The sequence below is a fragment of the Tachysurus fulvidraco genome, chromosome 5 (genome assembly GCF_022655615.1).
Source record: "Tachysurus fulvidraco isolate hzauxx_2018 chromosome 5, HZAU_PFXX_2.0, whole genome shotgun sequence".
NCBI classification, from domain to species: Eukaryota; Metazoa; Chordata; class Actinopteri; order Siluriformes; family Bagridae; genus Tachysurus; species Tachysurus fulvidraco.
The window spans coordinates 27,973,015-27,989,859 of NC_062522.1; the positions used below are offsets into that span (position 1 = coordinate 27,973,015).

Genomic DNA, 16,845 nt, shown 5'->3' on the forward strand with positions numbered 1-16,845 from the left:
CAATAAGTTTGGTTTACACTTTACATAATAATTCAGAATTTTATTCTCTAAATAATAAAATGTTGTAAATTTATGAAAATACATTGATCTAAGAAACAGGTAATTTCCTCTAACACTGACACCTCCTGGGCCAATTTGTCTAATTACAGAGTTTTCTTTTTAGGTTGTGTGAAGTGTGAACAGAAATAACAATAGAACACAAAAATAAAAGGCTTGATTGCGAATATTTTATTTGACAATCAAGTGATCAACCAAGACACCTGATTTCAGAAATTTCTGTTGTTTTAGCATTTTATTTTCCAGAGTTAGACTGTAGTTTTATGACTAATTCATTGTAGCATAAATCAAACTATTGGTCAAAAATCATAAAGTAAGCAAGACTAACATGTACTCGCATGCTAGTAAGTTTTCATTAGAACAACAGAAAGAAATGCAATGTCCATGAATCAAACTACTCACTCAAAAATCATGAAGTAAGCAAGACTAACATGTACTCACATTGAGTGAGTGAGTAGTTTGATTCATGGACATTAAAAATGTAAATATTAAAAGGGGACTAATCCATAATATTAACATTCTAATTTCTTGCAAATCAGAGCCAAAGTTTCTGGACAATCAATCAGTGATTCAAGACTCATCCAACTTGTGTCTGGTTAGAGAACAATATTATTACACAACACATGTTGTATTAAGTGCTTTTATGTACCAGGCAGGCTCATTGTCGAATTGTACTGCTTCTGATCTGGCATTTAGTTTCTTCTTGCTTTCGCAAATAATTTATATTCATTTTAGCAATTTCCATTGCTGGAAATTCCACATACGTAATTTCACATTAAAAATATTTTCTGAAATCAGGAACACGTTAATGTGAAATCTAGTAACTCACAGGAGTACACACACTGCTATTAATTTTTTCAATTGACAAAAAATTACAAACTTTACATGAGTCTCCTCAGTACAGGCTGTAATTCATTTTACTCATATTTCACTCAAAATATTAATGCTAATATCAAATAAAAGATTATCACCTTTCATTCACAAAATGAGTCCAAAAAAATTATGTGCAATTAAAAAACACAAAACATATCGAACACAGATCTGGACACCAACAGTGGGGGGAAATTAATAGCGCAAATCAAAATCAATCAAGAACATGAACAGTCTCCTCATATAATGCAATCCTCATATTTATCACGTACTGACCTGGGACCAATAGCACCATCTATATTAGCATGTTACCTACAATGTACATCAGTAATAGCTTATCAGTTATGTTTCTGCTGTAGTGATGGGTTGGTTCTGAATTTATATCCCAGAAATGCCACCAAGCCACAACAAACTTCCTGACTTTTAATCACTTCAGATTATAGAATTAAAATGAAGAAAGAAGAAGAAAAAAAAAAACACGGATCGAAGAGTAACACACTGATTCATGTGGTCTGTAACTTATGAGAATCTATCAGATGAATTTTACGTGATTGAGAGGTTATTCTCCAGTTAGAAATGAGTGCCCTTAAATTGTAGTTGAAAAGAAGTCCCGGCTTCAGGCTTACAGTTTGGACTGCAGAGGTTTCATGTACTTGTAGTATGATTCATGGACCTAAAGTGAAGAGGAGAGAATAAAAGAGGGGTGTGAACGGTTGTGATTTCATGTAGTTAGAAAACCACCAATTAAGGAAATCTGACATGATAATTTACAGACCATTAAACAAACTGTGCAGAAGGTACAAGACGGATAACCAATGCTTTGTTTATGAAGTAGGGAAGAAAATGTGACAGGGTTTGCTGTTACAAGAAAATAATAAACACAGTGATTTTGTGTGTTAAGAAATGGCTTGTTGCACGTTTTAACCATTTACAATTATATATATAATGCTTGTATTTTAGTTTGGTTCCTCACCGGTCTTTTTTCTCAAAGTTAAAGACATTTAAAGACCCAGTTTGTCATGCTACAGAAAATAATGGATAAAAACCTCAATCCTGAAGACTTCCCTATTCTGAAGAACTAAATAAATCGAGAAAATGTCACAAGATGCTTTTTTTGAGATGTTATAGATAACATATGACTGGAAGCAAATTGTTTCCAGTTTCCAATTGCCAAATTTTCAAACATTTATTTAAGCATTTTAAAATAGATTTTTTTATTTTGCAGTATCAAAGAATTTTTTTGTGAACAAGCATTTTGCATGAAAAATATGCCTTATATTTGATATTTCTTTCATATCTCTCATAGCTGCATCATGGTGTAGTGTACTTTGCCTCCACCAGCTGAGTAAATGCGTAATTATTTACATGACCTAAAGTAATAAAATGCTTCAAGTTGCTTTGAGGTTTATTCTGGGTTACAATAAACTGCATTGTTCAGGTTTAGGATGTTGGAGTACTGTATATTCCATATGACAAAATATATGCCAGTATATGAAGAGAGCTCATTCTTATCCTGATAAGCAATGACAGAAAATAAAGCAAATCAATAGTAAATGTATATATTGTTGATTTACCTCCGTGCGGTTGAGCGGAGATTTCTTGGCCCAATCGAACATGCTCTCGTAAACGTTCCCGTCGTAGCGGCCTAGCGTCGAGTTAAGCATCTCGTCAGGGTAGTCGAAGGCATCCACCAGCGCCACAGCGTTCGGACGGATCTCAGCCATCAGGGTCTTAATCCTCTGAGCGATCTGAGACAGCTGAGGAACGGTCAGTAAACCAGCCTAGAAAATGCACATGCGACAGAAAAAAGATTTCAGTATAGCTGACTGTACATGAGATTTCCACATTGAGCTTTGAATGTGGTACATGTACCTATAGCAACGTATAGTAAATATAAAGTTTGCTGTTTAAATAATTGCTTCTTTAGATTAAGTACAAAAGCCTGGTTTATACTGCATGTTTATACAGTGTATGCAAATCTGTGCACATATCTGGGTGTGTTTGCATTTATATTTCCACCCATGCAACATGAACATGTTCACCACAGAGCCAGAAAATGTAATAGTCGTGAATGAACAGACAAGAAGAGGATCAATAAAAGTGAGCTCCTTAAACCTGCAGCATATCAGCTTTTATGATACTTGTTCATTGTTCATTCACCTGCTTGATTCACGGCATCGTCAATGTGTAGACATGATGCGTTATATAGCGTGAGTGCATGGTACAGTACGTCAGCCCATCAGTGCACCTCTGTTCGCCAGGCTTTCCCACAAACCCCCTCTATTAACTATGCCTTCAATAATCCAGCCTTTATCATAATTAAAAGTTCCACATTTGCTTTAATTTTGTAAAAGAACAACTCACATTTACCAAGATGACTCAAACGCTGTGAGACAGTCTTACGTTATAAGCAGTTATAAGCAAGAAAAATGACTCACTTCCCAGTCACGCTCAATGAAGGCCAAATTACTTAATGTTACTATTAATATATTCCTAAGAATATTGTGTCGTGTGCGAGTTGTCGTCAGTTGCATGACTCCAATGAGTTGACAGGTTAAAGTGTTGTTAAGGAATACATTTAATGATTTATAAATGTGTGCGTGCGAGTGTGTTAAACCTGCAAAAAGTCTCCTGAGTTGTTGGAAACGCCATGCAGGGCATAGAGCAGAGCGAGAGTGCTGAGGACGGAGTAGACAGATGTGTTACTGATCTCACTCAGCTTAGCAGCAAAAAGCTTCACCACTACAAAGTGACAGTGGGCCTAAACACAAAGACAGACAAACACAGACAGTGAGACAAAACATTCTTCAAAACAAATGCACAGCCAGCCACAAACACTGGAATTACTGAAAAAAAAAAAATCCAGAGTGGTTTGATAAAGCTTTAAAAAAAGCAACCACATCCTGCTAGAAAGCTACACTATGTCTCTGTGATAAAAGCATCAATTTCATGATGACTTTCAACCGGAGGCTAAAAAATAAAATCTGTGGCTGTTTTGTTGCGTCCGGGTTCAGCATTGAATGTCTTCATCATGTCACACTCTACAGTGGTGGTTAATATGAAGCTCATATGAAAGTATAGACTCAGAGCTTTAAGAGTTACTTTTTCAGAGGGGAAAACACACAAGTCCTGACTCATTTTATATCAGACTTGGAGCAATACAATAACTTTACTCATTTTATATCAATGTTTATCAATTATTAATGAAATTTATAACAAACCTTATAAATACATGTTCTGCTCAAAAATAAACTCAAACTGGAGTCATTGTGGTGCAGGCTGGGATCAGGTATGCAAGTATACAAGTCATTCGGATAACATCATATAATAATTCCACCAGATTTTCACAAAGGTGTCAAATTCAAACTAAAGAAAGCATCAGAGTCATACGTCAGAGGCTCGGAGGAGCTCTAAGGAGCTGTTGTTCCATGCATCCTCTTGGCTCTTGCTGCGCTGGAGCTCTGTCTGAAGGCTTTTCGCTGCCGTTTCCACCAGACTAAGATCAAATACACATGCAAAAGGTTGGGTTAAAAGAACATGCTGATTCTTTAAATCTCTAAAAAAAAGTTCTTCTTGATCTCTTGCTGATCTCCTGAAGCAATAAACCCCAACCTGAGACTTTCCCTTAGTAAAGATCTGGTGCTAGTCCCTGAGGTTTATTTATAAAGCTTTTTTTATTGTGACATTAGACAAAACAATATTTGCCTTTTAATTAACATGTGCAATCACTAGCCCTGTATTTTTGGCAGCACTCGAGAGGGAAAAATTCTGCACAACTATGATATTTAGTAAAGCAGAGCTCGGTGTATGTGACCCACTGGGCAGCACGGAGTTTGTATGCCTCCACAAGGCTCTGCAGGTCGTTGATGTTGATGACTGTGGGTCTGGACCCAGTGGGGTGAGGCTGAATACGCTGGTGAGCGTCGTTCAAGTACGAGACGATGCCACTCAGCTGCTTTCCATCACGCACTTGTCTGTAGCTCTTCACCAGGTACCTGAACCACAGAAATAAACCACAAACACAGGAAACTGTTACACTGTTATATCACTTTAAATTATGCACAGGGACAAAGAATGTGAAAAATCCATGTCAGAGGTTTGTAGCAGATATCTGCAACGTGTCGGGTGTGTGTACCGAGCCGTCTGCAACATCATGACGGTGTTCTCGCCCTCGTAGGTGCACGTGGCCGTAAAGGTGACGTAGATGTCCGGCAGGCCGCTGCTTCGAGAGTAACCGTGACCTCCGCATGCCATCCGACACACTTCAATCCCTGCATTCACACTCCAGGTAGTGAAAGCTTTCAAACCTGCAGCTAGAGCATGGAGCTGAGAGAGAGAAAGATATATATATACATATATTAAAGTTAGTTAAATGTTGCAAGGTAACATGTCTGATATACAGTAGCAGTGAGAAGTTATCATATAGATATAAAACACGGACACAAAAAACACCACGAGATTTTCTAGTTAATGCAATAATTGTTCTATTTTTTTTATATGGGACGTAAAGTATGCATCATTTTATATTTCATCCAGTATTAATGATTGAATCAAATGTTTATAATATAGCATGTTATTAGCCACCTTACAAGGACATAATCAGGACATTAAAATCTCCTGTAAAGTTGCACTTTATAGAATTCCTTGACTGTGTATTATTAAAAAGATTACTGTAACTGGACCCTGTTGACTGAACCTCATCCTCGTACCTCAGGTAGCTCGCTAAAGTCTCCCTGGTTGATGTCTCCAGTGATGCGATTATACATGTTCTTCATGTACTGGCCCACAAAGGTGAAGGCGTAGGCCGTTGCTAGCAGGGGGAAGAGTTTATACTGCTGAGCCTGGTAGTCCAAGATCTGTGGCTCAGGCTCTCTGAGTATAGAAAACACCAGTAAACAATATGAGCTCATACTAGACTATTAATAATTGAATGTGAGGAACTGTGTAAATAGTAATCGCTAACGGCAAACGTGGAACAAATAATTCCTAATAATTTTACAAAGAAAAAAAAAGACGTGTGTTCATTGATAAAGGTGAAGAATTGAAATGAAAATGAAAGTGATTTAGACATAAGAGAAGATAAGTGGAAAGGTAACAAAGCTTTACAGCTGTTAGAATGTAAGCAATATGAGTGACTAATTGGTCTCAGAGATGTTTCACAATATTAATCCTAACTATAAATGAATAAAAAGTGCATGTTTATTCATAAAAAAGCATTAGCAAATTTCTGTAGTATAGGAGGTGAGAGATTTGATCTCTCACCCAGCTCGTAGCTCAGACTGATGCCGGACAGCACTGTAGCGGATGGCGATGGTGCAGGATTTGGACAGAGCAATGGCTGACTCTCCTACAATCATGGCACGGATGAACACCATGGTGCCATAGGTCAGCTTATCACTGGGGGGTTTCACGTACGTGCCATCAGGGTGGACCTACAAGCGCGCACACACACACACACACATATATATATATATATATACACACACACACACACACACACTCACTCACTCACTCACTCACTCACTCACTCACTCACTCACTCACTCACTCACTCACTCACTCACTCACTCACTCACTCACTCACTCACTCACTCACTCACTCACTCACTCACTCACTCACTCACTCACTCACTCACTCACACTCACTCACACTCACTCACACTCACTCACACAAAACTTTACACACAAATATGTTTCACATCCTCATGTGCTCCTTACCTTGGAGTACTTCATCAGCATGTTCTCACGTGGGATCCGAATGTTGTCCAGCTTCAAAAATCCATTATCCACCTCGTCAAAGCCAAATTTGGGGCCAATGTCACCTACAACCACGCCTGCAAACATGGTGGACTCAATTCACTAACCCTGCACAAGTCATGTAAATAGTGAATATTCACAGCCTCTACATTCTGTCTGTTTTAAGGAATAAAAATGCTCCAAACCAAAATCAATCTGAGCTGGTCGTATCTAACCCTTAAAATTAACAGAACATTAGGGTCAAAGGCTTGTCACAGTTTACAGAGAGCTCTAAAAAATATACAAACTGATTTTTTTAACACTGGCAAGTGCACACAATGACTCTTGTTCTAAATTAATAAATAGTTGTTAAAACATAGAAGCATGAATCAAACATACCCGGCAGAGGCTGGTGGGTTTTCATACACCGTATAGGGACGATAAAGGCGTGGAGTCCATGACACTTGCCGTGTGTGTAGAGCTGCGCCAACACGATGGCGTGATTGGACGTCTTACCCACTACAAAACAAATGCACAAAGACATCATGCTTAATTCTCCTTCCAAACACAACACGTTTCACATGAGCAAGCTGGTTCCGACCGAGGACTGACGTGTTTTTGTTTTCCACACTATTCATATATATATTTTATGTACATGCTTTTTTTCACATCCTGCCTTTCCCATCTGTACAGTTAATTCTATCTTAAGTGTATTCATACATTTTTGTATACTGTTTTTCTTTATTTTTTTCTCTTTTTAGGGCCCGAGCACAGATGTTGCGAAGCCCTATTGTTTTTGCTCGGGTTTATTACTATTATCTATCTATTTATTTATTTATTTAGCACACATTGGCCAACTGGGGTCCCTTAACATGCTCGAACACTCTTGAAATTTGGCACACACATCAGAGTCGTACGACGCTAGGCTTGGGCAAAGGCTGGAATACGGGCGTGGCAGGGGGGCTCTGTAGCGCCCCCTGTAATGAAAAAACAAACATTTGTGCACAGATCGGGCAATTATGTATGCACATGTACGAGAGTTGGTACGCATATAGATCTCATGGACCCGAACAACTTTCGCGCTCTAAACTATGAGCTACGCCCAACAGGAAGTCAGCCATTTTGGATTATTTCAAAATTTCATGCGGTGAACTTTGAAGTAGTCCTCCTAGGAAATTCATGCGATTGACATCAAATGTGGTGAACATGATGCCGAGACATTGCACTTGCTAAATTCCGAAGGGGTTACTGATATCTCGAATGGTGCTGCCATGGCGAATCGACAAATTTATGGCGAATTCAGAGAAACAGGAAATGCCTAATATCTAAAGCAAAAATGTCTTATTGTGATGACACGCGATGTGTATGTTCGGCCAAGGATTCCGATCGCATCGATGTGCCTATTGTGAATCTCGGACATAGCGCCACCAACAGGCCCAAGGAAGTGTTTCTGTGTTTTTGCATGCAATGAACTTTTAAATAGTCCTCCTAGGGAATTCATGCGATTGACACCAAACGTGGTGAACATGATGCCGAGACATTGCACTTGCTAAATTCCGAAGGGATTTTTGATATCTCAAACGGTGCTGCCATGGCGAGGCGACTAAGTTATGGCGAATTCAGAGAAACAGGAAATGTCTAATATCTAAAGCAAAAACTGTCTTTTTGGGATGACACCCGGTGTGTATGTTCGGCCAAGGATTTCGATCGCATCGATGCGCCTATTGTGAATCTCGGACATAGCGTCACCAACAGGTCCCAGGAAGTGTGTCAGTCACAAAAGTTGCATGTGTGAACCTTTAAATACTCCTCCTAGGACATTCATGCGATTGACACCAAAAGTGGTCAACATGATGCCGAGACGTTGTAGATGATAAAGTGCGAAGGGATTTTTGATATCTCGAACGGTGCTGCCATGGCGAGGCGACTAAGTTATGGCGAATTCAGAGAAACAGGTAGTGTCTTCTATCTAAGGCAAAAAATGTCTTATTGTGATGATACACGGTGTGTATGTTCGGCCAAGGATTCCGATCACATCGATGTACTTATTGTGAGTCCCGGGTATATAACCAACAGGCCCCAGGAAGTGTGTCAGTCACAAAGGTGGATTTTTTGACAGCTGCATGCGGTAAACTTTTAAATGCTCCTCCTAGGGGGTTCATGCAATTGAGACCAGACTTGGCCACCATGACGGAGAGATATTAGAGACGCGAAATTGCGAACGGATTTTTGATATCTCAAACACTGTTGCCATGGCATCGTGTCAAATTTTACTTTTTTCCAGCATATTTAAGGCTTTTGGCATGCTTAGATTAACTTGAAATTTGACACATACATCACATTTGTCGGCTGTTAAGTGTGTACAAAAAGGTCAGACAAAGGTGTGTCGCTTATGTGGCTCAGTAGTGCCCCCGTTTGTCTAAAATGTGGGGTTTCATTTACCCACAGTCCCCAAATTGTTCAGTAACAACGTGAAATAGTCCACTGATATTTACCCACTTGATGCACTTGCCCACCGTGCATTGTTTTCTGGGAGGCACCGTATAGCGATAAAAAAACGTGCGAGGGCCCGTCGTCGCTGCTTGCAGCTATATTATTCTTATTGAATTTATAAATTGGTAGTAAAATAATTCATTAGGGGGGAAAAAAAATCACTCACGTCCTCCTGGCCACCACTTGATGGAAGTGACCGTCGGGCTGTTCAGAACGAACTCCTGCGTGGAGGGGTCGTAGGTCGCGGTGGTCTCAAGTCCACGGATGTGTGTTCCTGAAGAGCATGGATATGAGCTCATACAGGACAAACGCAGTGGAATTGAAGGTTAAACTTTACGACACAAACAAATTTGTTATTGAGAAGAAACAGAGGATGTCAAATTCTTTAGCTTGTGGTCCAAAGTATGAAATATAACAACCTACAGAATCTGAGGAAGAATTTAACCTATAACCGAAATGTAGTTTACTTATAAGCTTGAAGCTAATCATAATTCCTACTCATTTAACTGAATTACATTTGGGGTAATTTAGAAGAAAAAAAATCGCCAATTTATTTTTTTTTAAAAATCGTCAATTTAAACAGCTAGTGGGTCTAGTAGATGTTTGACAGCTGTAATGTGGTCTGATCTAACGCCAAAAGAACCCCCCAAACCCCCTTTCTGAGAGAAGGATTTGTAAAAACTATGAGAAAAAGAGATGAGGTTTTATAGGTTAGAATTAGATGCTGGACATGATCTGATTATTATCAGGAATATAGAATTATTCAGTTTCACTCCAATATCAAAACCGCGTTTTCCCGATAACATTTTCCGTAGTCTAGTGCTTTATGTCTAGACATCTAACCCCCGTAAATGTGAATGTACCGTGCCCGAGCTCTGTCTGGGCATAGGTCCCGATAATCTCCAGGTTCCATGCGGGCGTGAAGAGGGTGTCCAGCTGATTCGGCGAGGCCTGGTTTAGAAGTGTGGTCAGAAACATGCCCAGGTGCAGGTCCAGTGGTTCTGAGCGTCCGTTGTGTACGCATCTGCAGTCGCAGGTCAAAGGGTTAAAGCAGGACAGAGAGCCAGCCAGGAATTAAAGATGAAAAGGAGGGTGTTGGCATTGGGAGTGTAATGATTAGTGAAAGAATATGAGTAAGCAGGTTGGATAGGGAGAAAGACAAGAATAAGGAATGGTTAGTGTGAGGGGTGAAGAAATATGGAGAGAAAAACAATCAAGTTAATTAACTTGAATCTTGGGGTTAATTAACCATCACTTCCACAACATTTCATTATTACTGGTGTCATTTAGTCGAAAAAAAAATAAATAAAGATATTATACAGATAATCATTAGGAAATAAATTAATTTGACTAGACAAAGCAAAAGCATTCAGGATTTTAAAAACATCATAGATAATGACATGCACAATTTAGGAAAGATGCCCCACATGTAAACTGCTTTAGAAAACAAAACCAAACCAAAAAAAATCCTAACCATTTGTTTGTGTGAGGCAGATTTTTTGTTTGAGGCAGACTTCCTTTACTCATAAGCAACATTTACCTTGCAGCTCATCAAGCCACACCTGTAAGGACTGATGGATTAGGTTTGAAATGAGAGGGAATTTAAATAAAAAGTTATAACAAAGTCGATTTTTTTTTTTTTTTAATCAGGCCAGAAATCTTTACAGAATCAAAGCATGCACGTCAAATTAAATCATCAACCATGCACTTAGGTCCTAAGTTCATTGTCACCAGCCAGACATGCAAAGAAAAAAGAAAGAAAGAACAAGTAAAAGAAAAAAAGGAGTGAACTAAAAGCTGGAGCTACTGTAGAAGCCCTGACTGAAGGAAAAGAGAACGATTCTACGAATTCTATAGACAAAGGTTTTCGTTTATTTCCTCCAAAAGACTCTCTCTCGAGCATATGAGGGAATGCTGTCAAACACCCACACAGGCCACTAAGACTGCTGTCAAGAGTCAAGGCCTTCACTTAGTCATACTTTGGACCACAGAAATGCAGAGAAAAGTCTGCTATCAGGACCTGCGCTTATTCCCCCAGGTTTTAGATCAACTTACAGTTTTAAGATGGTAAGCATACAGCGGTCTTTGAAGGTTTGGGCAACACAAGCCAAATCTGTTTTTTTTTTTTTTTTAAGTTCATCAAAAATGATATGGCTTCTATGACAGAAAATATTATTAATAAAAATTATGTTTGCTGCAGAAAAAGTGTTTAAATGAATAGAATGGCATTTGCCAATGGGTGCCAAAACTTTTCCATCTATTGTCATGGACTGTTTTGGTTCCTTGAAACAGATTTAACACATTATGCACTTCCATATTTTAGGGCTAATAGGTTTATTTATTTATTTGTTTGTTGAGTTACTGTTAGAATTGGGGTGAGTACGATGATCACAAATACCTTCACAATTCTCGAAGACATACATATTCTATGACACACAATATACAGGGTTTGCTAAAACCCAGTAGAACGTTAGGGCTAAATAAAAAAACTTAAAAAAAAAGTCATGTTGCACTCTCTTAGAAAAACAGGCACCATCACAACAAATAAAAATCTATATTTCAAACATATGACCGTATTATTAGTTGTGATGAAATTAGACCAAGTTCTGATAGCAGACTCATGACACCCTGTGGATCTGAATGCACATATCCCATGATTCCATAAGAATGAGAATGACTGACCGTGCCCTATTTCGGTCTGGGCGTACGTGCCGACCACCTTGAATGAACTGGCCAGTGGCAGCCATTTGTCACGCTGCTCAGGGGTGCCCAGGTTGGACAGTGTAGGGATGAACATCACGTAATGGAGACTGAAAACCTCATGGGGGGATTTTTTAGCCACTCTGCAGGAATGTACGCACATTTTAGCTACACTATACATGTTCTTTGCCCCATTTGAATCATTCTGCATCAGTATTGCTGGTATAATCAAGATTTATAACTCTAGAACTCTAGAGCAAAGGATCTGATGTGTTTATCTGATATGCATGCATTATCTAACTGCCTTGTTGCATAATTGCGTATAAGTCTGAACTCTGTATTGACCTACACAACTCAGTAAGTATAATAACGATAAAACTGCACAAGACTGATCATGCGCTGTAAATACATACACAAATATATTACAATTTGCTGTTATTAATGACTTATGCATTAAGAAATGCTCTTCTGCATTTTGATGATGCGAATGCACAGTGTAAGTTTCAACAGTCGCTTTATGCTTAGTCTTGTATCTATTTTGCTGTTGTTTTTGTCTTTAACTAGGAAAAAGCCAACGTTCTTTTTAAGCAACTTTATGTATATTGACAGTTTTTAGCGCATCACTTCAAACTCTGAAAAACAATATCAATATCATCCTGATTTAATATGGTTAAAAACAGCTTATACATAAAATTAAGCTTAAAATGTGCTTGAAAAAGCTTTGTGGTTGGTTTTGTCATTTAGCCTGAGAAAGACACAAGCCCTTGATCAACGCAATCAACTGACTGATCATTCTTTACTTCCTAAATTCTTCAGATAAAAGAGTCTTTCAAATGATTCAGTGCAACAGGAGATGCTCAAAGCTACAAGCTTTTTTTTCAATCTTTTGTAAAATGAAGGACTCACACAATGAATAACATCTAACAACCATTGAGCATAGGTTTATTCTCGATACACACTCTGTTCTGACTGTACCCTCTCACTCATGTAGGTTTGGGATGTGGCCAAAAACCTGCAAGTGCAATTTTAAAAATCAACTCTAGGGGCAATATTAAAACAAATAAAAAATAAAGTGTACTTTGAGATAAACAAATTATGTGGGATCCTAATATTCACTCTGGCAAAAATAATCTCATATCACATCACACATCATAAATACTAGTATGAGTACCTATTAAAATGCAACTCATGCAACAAAGTAAACATTCTTGAAAATGATCCCAGGATCTGGCACGTGTTAGATCTATTATGGGGAAAACTCAATTGTTCATACTACTACTACTACTACTAATAATAATAATTTTCTCTCAATCTGCTGCAATGACTGGCTTTCTATCTTGGCCTACAAGTTCCTGCTCAGATAATCTAGAACAGGGGTCGGCAACCCGCGGCTCCGGAGCCGCAAGTGGCTCTTTCATCCCTCTGCTGCGGCTCCCTGTAGATTTGGAAAATAAATATTTAATTTAAATTTTTTATTTTTGTTAGTTAGTTTTTTAAAAATATAATTCTAAATTCTAAGATCATGATGCTCTTGTAACATTAAAATAAACCGTGTTTAATTTTTTTTTTTTATGCGTCATAACTGCCGACTTGCAAAATCCGACACACAGAAGCAGGGCAGTTTTGGTTTGCTGCAGCCGGCAAGTTAAAGTTTTGATGTCATGCATGGCTGTCAAGTGCCACGCATTGAGAGTGACAGTCACGCATTTGGGTCTTTTCTCACGCTCTCCCGCCGCACATCATATTCTCACGCAGAAAAACTTTTTGACTATCATATATTTAATAAGCCGCAGCACCCAAAATGTATCAGTCCGCACCGCTGTCTCTGTGGAACCGGGCAGGAACCAAGCGCGTCTCAGTTCTTAGTCGAGCCTGACACTTATCAGCCAATCAAAAAGAGGTCAGTTTAGTGAGATTTAGTGAGGGGTTGGAGATGTCATGCTTGCCTGTCTTCAAAACTTCAGAGCACTGGTCATGAATACGAAGGACTCAATTATACATTAAACATTTTATTTGAAAGTAAACTTCAACCCAGTGTCTTTTTTCTTAAGGTTAGTTCAAACTGTTCGAAATATTTTTGTTTGCCTGCAGCAATAAAATTGCGTTTACTCGGTAGCAGTTCATTGATTTCATAAATGCAACACACTACAGTTTTTTCTATACTTTCCATAAAGGTAAAAAACGATATATGCAGTGTTCTCTTCATTTTAGATGTCAAAAGAATTTTGTGGCTCCCTGTGGTATTTTTTCTGTGGGAAACGGGTCCAAATGGCTCTTTGAGTGTTTAAGGTTGCCGACCCCTGATCTAGAACAAACTTTTTCCCTTTATCTACAATTTATGTATTTCAGAGTTATGTAATGATTCCCACTGCTGAGCTAAGGAGACTGGCCAGGTTTCTCCTTACTATATCCAGTCTACATCTTTTTTCCCCTGGCACCATAATAAATAAAGGATTGTATTCTGATATGAGGTACATACATGATATTTTTGGATGCAATACAGTGGTGAGGACTGCACAGTGGATTCTTAAAGTTATAGCTTAAAAGCATGTCTAGGTGAAACTTTAGGTGTAGTCAATGCCACATCTGAACACGACAAAACTTTTTTTCAGATTTACACTCGAGGGGAAAAAACAGATGTCATGCAGATTTAGAAATGAGAGACAGTCTGCAGTAAGGAAAAAAAAGACTGTTTATTCAGACTCAGAAATCTATCTCAGTACCTCTTATAGAAGTATATCTCCTCAGGATCAGAGATGCCAAAATCCCGGATCTTTGAAAACATCTGGACGCTCTTCTTCAACGCCGCGTCATAGCGCTCACTGCGAGACAGGAAGTTCGGGTCTTCTTGCTGGAAGTCAGGGTCATTAATCACCAGAGTTTCTGTAGCACAATGACAGAGCAGCATATTAACAACAGTAAACAATAAACAAGTCAAGTAAACGTGTCAAATATTCTTTAAATTTTAGGACCACAACCTTACGAATAATACAAAGCAACTAAAACCTTTACATCCAAGGTGCCCAATATTATCCACCAAGGGCCAAAGTGGCTTCAGCATTTGAATATTGCTACCTTTAGTGTCATAATACAAGTTCACTTATATTATTATCATGTACACTAATCAGCTAGAACATTAAAACCATTGACAGGTAAAGTGAATAACTTTCTTATTACAGCGGCACATGTCAAAAGTTGGCAGGCAAGTGAACGATCATTTCATGGAGTTGGAAGAAGTACAGACGGGGAATGTATGCATGTATGTGCATCTGGCAAGATGCACATGAGTGAAGATTAGTTCTTCTGGTCTGTAGCAAAAATGTCTGAAAAAGTTCATGCTGACTATGATAGAAAATATCAGAATATCATTTGTCAGAATACAAAGTGCATCACATCACACCACTGAAAAAGTGATAATGACCATGTAAGCATCAAAACTGGACCACAGAGCAACAGAAGAACATGACCTGGTCTGATGAATCATTTTTTCTTTACGTTTCCCTGCTTAATAAATCCCACCCCTTGACAGGTGACACTATAACAAGTGGCAAGTCGTGGCCTAATGGTTAGAGAGTCTGACTCGTAATCCTAAGGTTGTGGGTTCGAGTCTCGGGCCGACCACAACTGAGGTGCCCTTGAGCAAGGCACTGAACCCCCCAACTGCTCCCCGGGAGCCGCAGCATAAATGGCTGCCCAATGCTCTGTGTGTGTGTTCACTGCTGTGTGTGTGCACTTTGGATAGGTTAAATGCAGAGAACGAATTCTGAGTATGGGTCATCGTACTTAGCTGTATGTTATGTCCACAATATAATCAATACTGTTTACTTCACCTGTCAGTGGTTTTAATGTTATAATGATCAGTGTATTATACAAACACACGGTATAAGTGCATGGACTGCAGACTTAGAATATCCACCATATATTTCAGATTACATTTCATTCGCAGCATTTAGCAGACACAATTATCCAGAGTGACTTACATTTTTATTGTAATTTATACAACTGAGCAATTGACGGTTAAGATCCTTGCTCGGGGGGCAGCCTGGTGGACCTGGGATTCGAACCTATGACCTTTCGACCATTAGTTTAACACCTTAACCGCTGAGCTACCACATCACAATTATAAAACATAAGTTTTATAACTAATCTTTTAAAAGTTTCACATGCCACCGAAGACATACGTCAGGGCCGGGATCCTGTGGGACTCAACAAATACCCATAAGCTGACTTTTCTTCTTAACCGAAATAAACATTAGGTCAAAGACCACATTTTCCTGATGTGTAGAACAAACAGCATGTATGTATGCATGTATGTATGTACTTATTTATCCTTAGTGAGAACAGACACAACTGAACTGCTTTGGAATATTGTGGATGGGTTAAAGCTAAAATAATAAACTAAAGAGACAGATTAAAAAAAAAGGTTAATTGAAAAAGTGCACTCTAGTTAACACTCATTATTAATGAAGAGTGATAAAGAACGCCATCTCAAGGCATTGAAAAGGTAAAACATACAGAGAACAAAGTACTTATGTAGAATTTGCTGCTAATAGTTTTTACACAATAAAACACATGCAGGCTCCAAAATACAGCAAATGAACTTTGCAACACAATAACATCACAGTGTTGATTAGTGTTGTCGATTTTAAATTAATACGATTTAACAACTATGTCTTTAGACTTTAAAGCAAAGGAAAGCTGATTAATATTCAGCCCATAGCTTGTAAATCCGACCTATTTCTCTTCTCCTTCGGCTCTTCTCTACACTGCCGTCCAATATGTTTGTAAGGATCTCCGACTCGAACGTAGCATTTTCTCTTTCTCGACGAAGGTCAGGATTCATTCTTACAAATTCTGTTGCTTTTCTCTTGATCAGAAAAAGCTGAGGACGTTCACACAAACACAGCTGAACGTTATTTGGAGAATATCGTATCGAACAATCTTTCAACTCTGGTCTAGTAACGGACGTGAACTTCGTTTCCGGAATAG

The 16,845-nt window shown here is 38.6% G+C and overlaps 1 protein-coding gene across 2 annotated transcripts; it reads right to left on the bottom strand.

Annotated features, from left to right (window-relative positions):
* Positions 1-205: 205 nt before the first annotated feature.
* acox1 (acyl-CoA oxidase 1, palmitoyl) lies at positions 206-16,842 on the bottom strand. Of its 2 annotated transcripts, none has more exons than XM_027133527.2 (14): positions 16,591-16,842; positions 14,580-14,739; positions 10,020-10,180; positions 9,323-9,430; positions 7,063-7,182; positions 6,646-6,761; positions 6,190-6,359; positions 5,637-5,799; positions 5,063-5,253; positions 4,746-4,922; positions 4,318-4,423; positions 3,545-3,688; positions 2,502-2,708; positions 206-1,600 (listed from the first exon to the last, which is right to left on the bottom strand). In XM_027133527.2, the coding sequence occupies exons 1-14, from the start codon at positions 16,697-16,699 to the stop codon at positions 1,550-1,552; spliced, it is 1,983 nt and encodes a 660-aa protein (XP_026989328.1). In that variant the 5' UTR covers positions 16,700-16,842; the 3' UTR covers positions 206-1,549. The 2 variants fall into 2 exon arrangements, with proteins under 2 accessions (XP_026989328.1, XP_026989329.1); XM_027133528.2 differs by lacking the exon at positions 10,020-10,180 and adding an exon at positions 11,839-11,999.
* Between the last annotated feature and the right edge of the window lie 3 nt (positions 16,843-16,845).